Source organism: Telopea speciosissima, chromosome 7, assembly GCF_018873765.1.
Source record: "Telopea speciosissima isolate NSW1024214 ecotype Mountain lineage chromosome 7, Tspe_v1, whole genome shotgun sequence".
Taxonomy (NCBI): domain Eukaryota; kingdom Viridiplantae; phylum Streptophyta; class Magnoliopsida; order Proteales; family Proteaceae; genus Telopea; species Telopea speciosissima.
The window spans coordinates 31,724,142-31,725,488 of NC_057922.1; the positions used below are offsets into that span (position 1 = coordinate 31,724,142).

General features: G+C 41.9%; 1 protein-coding gene across 1 annotated transcript; it reads left to right on the plus strand.

Moving 5' to 3' along the window:
- Positions 1–333: 333 nt before the first annotated feature.
- On the plus strand, positions 334–779 carry LOC122667821 (pleckstrin homology domain-containing protein 1-like). The gene has a single exon (XM_043864264.1). It carries the CDS (start codon positions 334–336, stop codon positions 763–765), a length of 432 nt encoding a protein of 143 aa, XP_043720199.1. The 3' UTR covers positions 766–779.
- The last annotated feature ends 568 nt before the right edge of the window (positions 780–1,347 follow it).

Sequence of the window (1,347 nt, forward strand, 5' to 3'; positions counted from 1 at the left end):
ATTGGATACGTAGCTACTACAGTACTACTCTCTCCGATACGAGGAGAATTAAAAAAAGAACCAGGGGTATTTTTGTCAACTAATATAAGCTAAAAGAGGATCGTTTCTTGGCCTCGGCCCTCCAGCAACGACAAGTTGAGGACCTTGCCTCACTATTTATTTCGTACTAATTAATAGTTTTGCGTCAGTTTCACGCATTTGAAATAAGGGGAAAAGAGTTACCATCACCAGCTCATCCTCTCCTTGTTTTGTTTTACTCCCTTCTCTTCTTCCGTCCTGTCTCTCACACCTGCTTCTGCTTCTTGTGCTTTGCTTTCGAGTTCGAGTTTAGCGATGGCGAGTCTCTGGCAAGCCGTGACAGGTGCAGGTCCGTTAGCAGACGATTACGCTGGTGTGGAGTTCTGGTTGAACCCGGAGCGCACCGGGTGGCTGACAAAGCAAGGAGAGTATATAAAGACATGGCGTCGGCGGTGGTTCGTGTTGAAACAAGGCAAGCTCTTCTGGTTCAAAGATTCATATGTTACGCGTATCTCTAAGCCTCGAGGAGTCATCCCTGTTGGTAATTGCCTCACCGTCAAAGGTGCTGAAGATGTTCTCAACAAGCAGTTCGCTTTCGAGCTCTCTACCAGCAGAGAGACCATGTACTTTATTGCCGATTCCGACAAGGAGAAAGAGGAGTGGATCAACTCTATCGGTCGTTCAATCGTTCAGCACTCGAGATCTGTTACCGATAACGAAGTCGTTGATTACGATAGCAAGCGGTGAGGATCCAAGTATCCGATTCCCATCCGCCGTCCGTGTTCGATGCTTGTGTAGATTACAGGTGCGCCTCGATCTTGAATTTGTATCTTCAATCGGTTCTTCTTTTGTTTTTTTCGCTGCGAGAGGACGCAGTTGTTAATTTCGAAAATCCGATGTACAGAGCTATGTTTTTTTTTTTCCTCTGTGGTTCTTTTCCTGCAATTCTTCACTCTTTCTGGCCGGATCTCGAAGTCCTCTTGGTGTAATTTTGGTGTCCTGTTGTTGTAATTTTTGTGTCTTGTGTGTAAGGAATCAGGATTGATTTTTCTAGGGTTTTGGAATTTTTATATATCTTATCTTTTCGTTGAACTGTATTGTGTGGATCCATAAAATCTCGTTAAGATTATTATTCTTCTTTGGTTCCTGTTTGTGGAAATTTAGGGTTGAATTTCCCTCACTCCTCTCTCTCAATTATGGATTAAAGGTGATTTAATTCGATAAATCCAAACATGATTCATTCTTTGTGCTCTTTTAATGGTTTTTTTTTTTTTTTTTTGCACGTCTTTGTTTAATTGCCTTTGTCGAAAAAATTATGTTTTTTTTTTA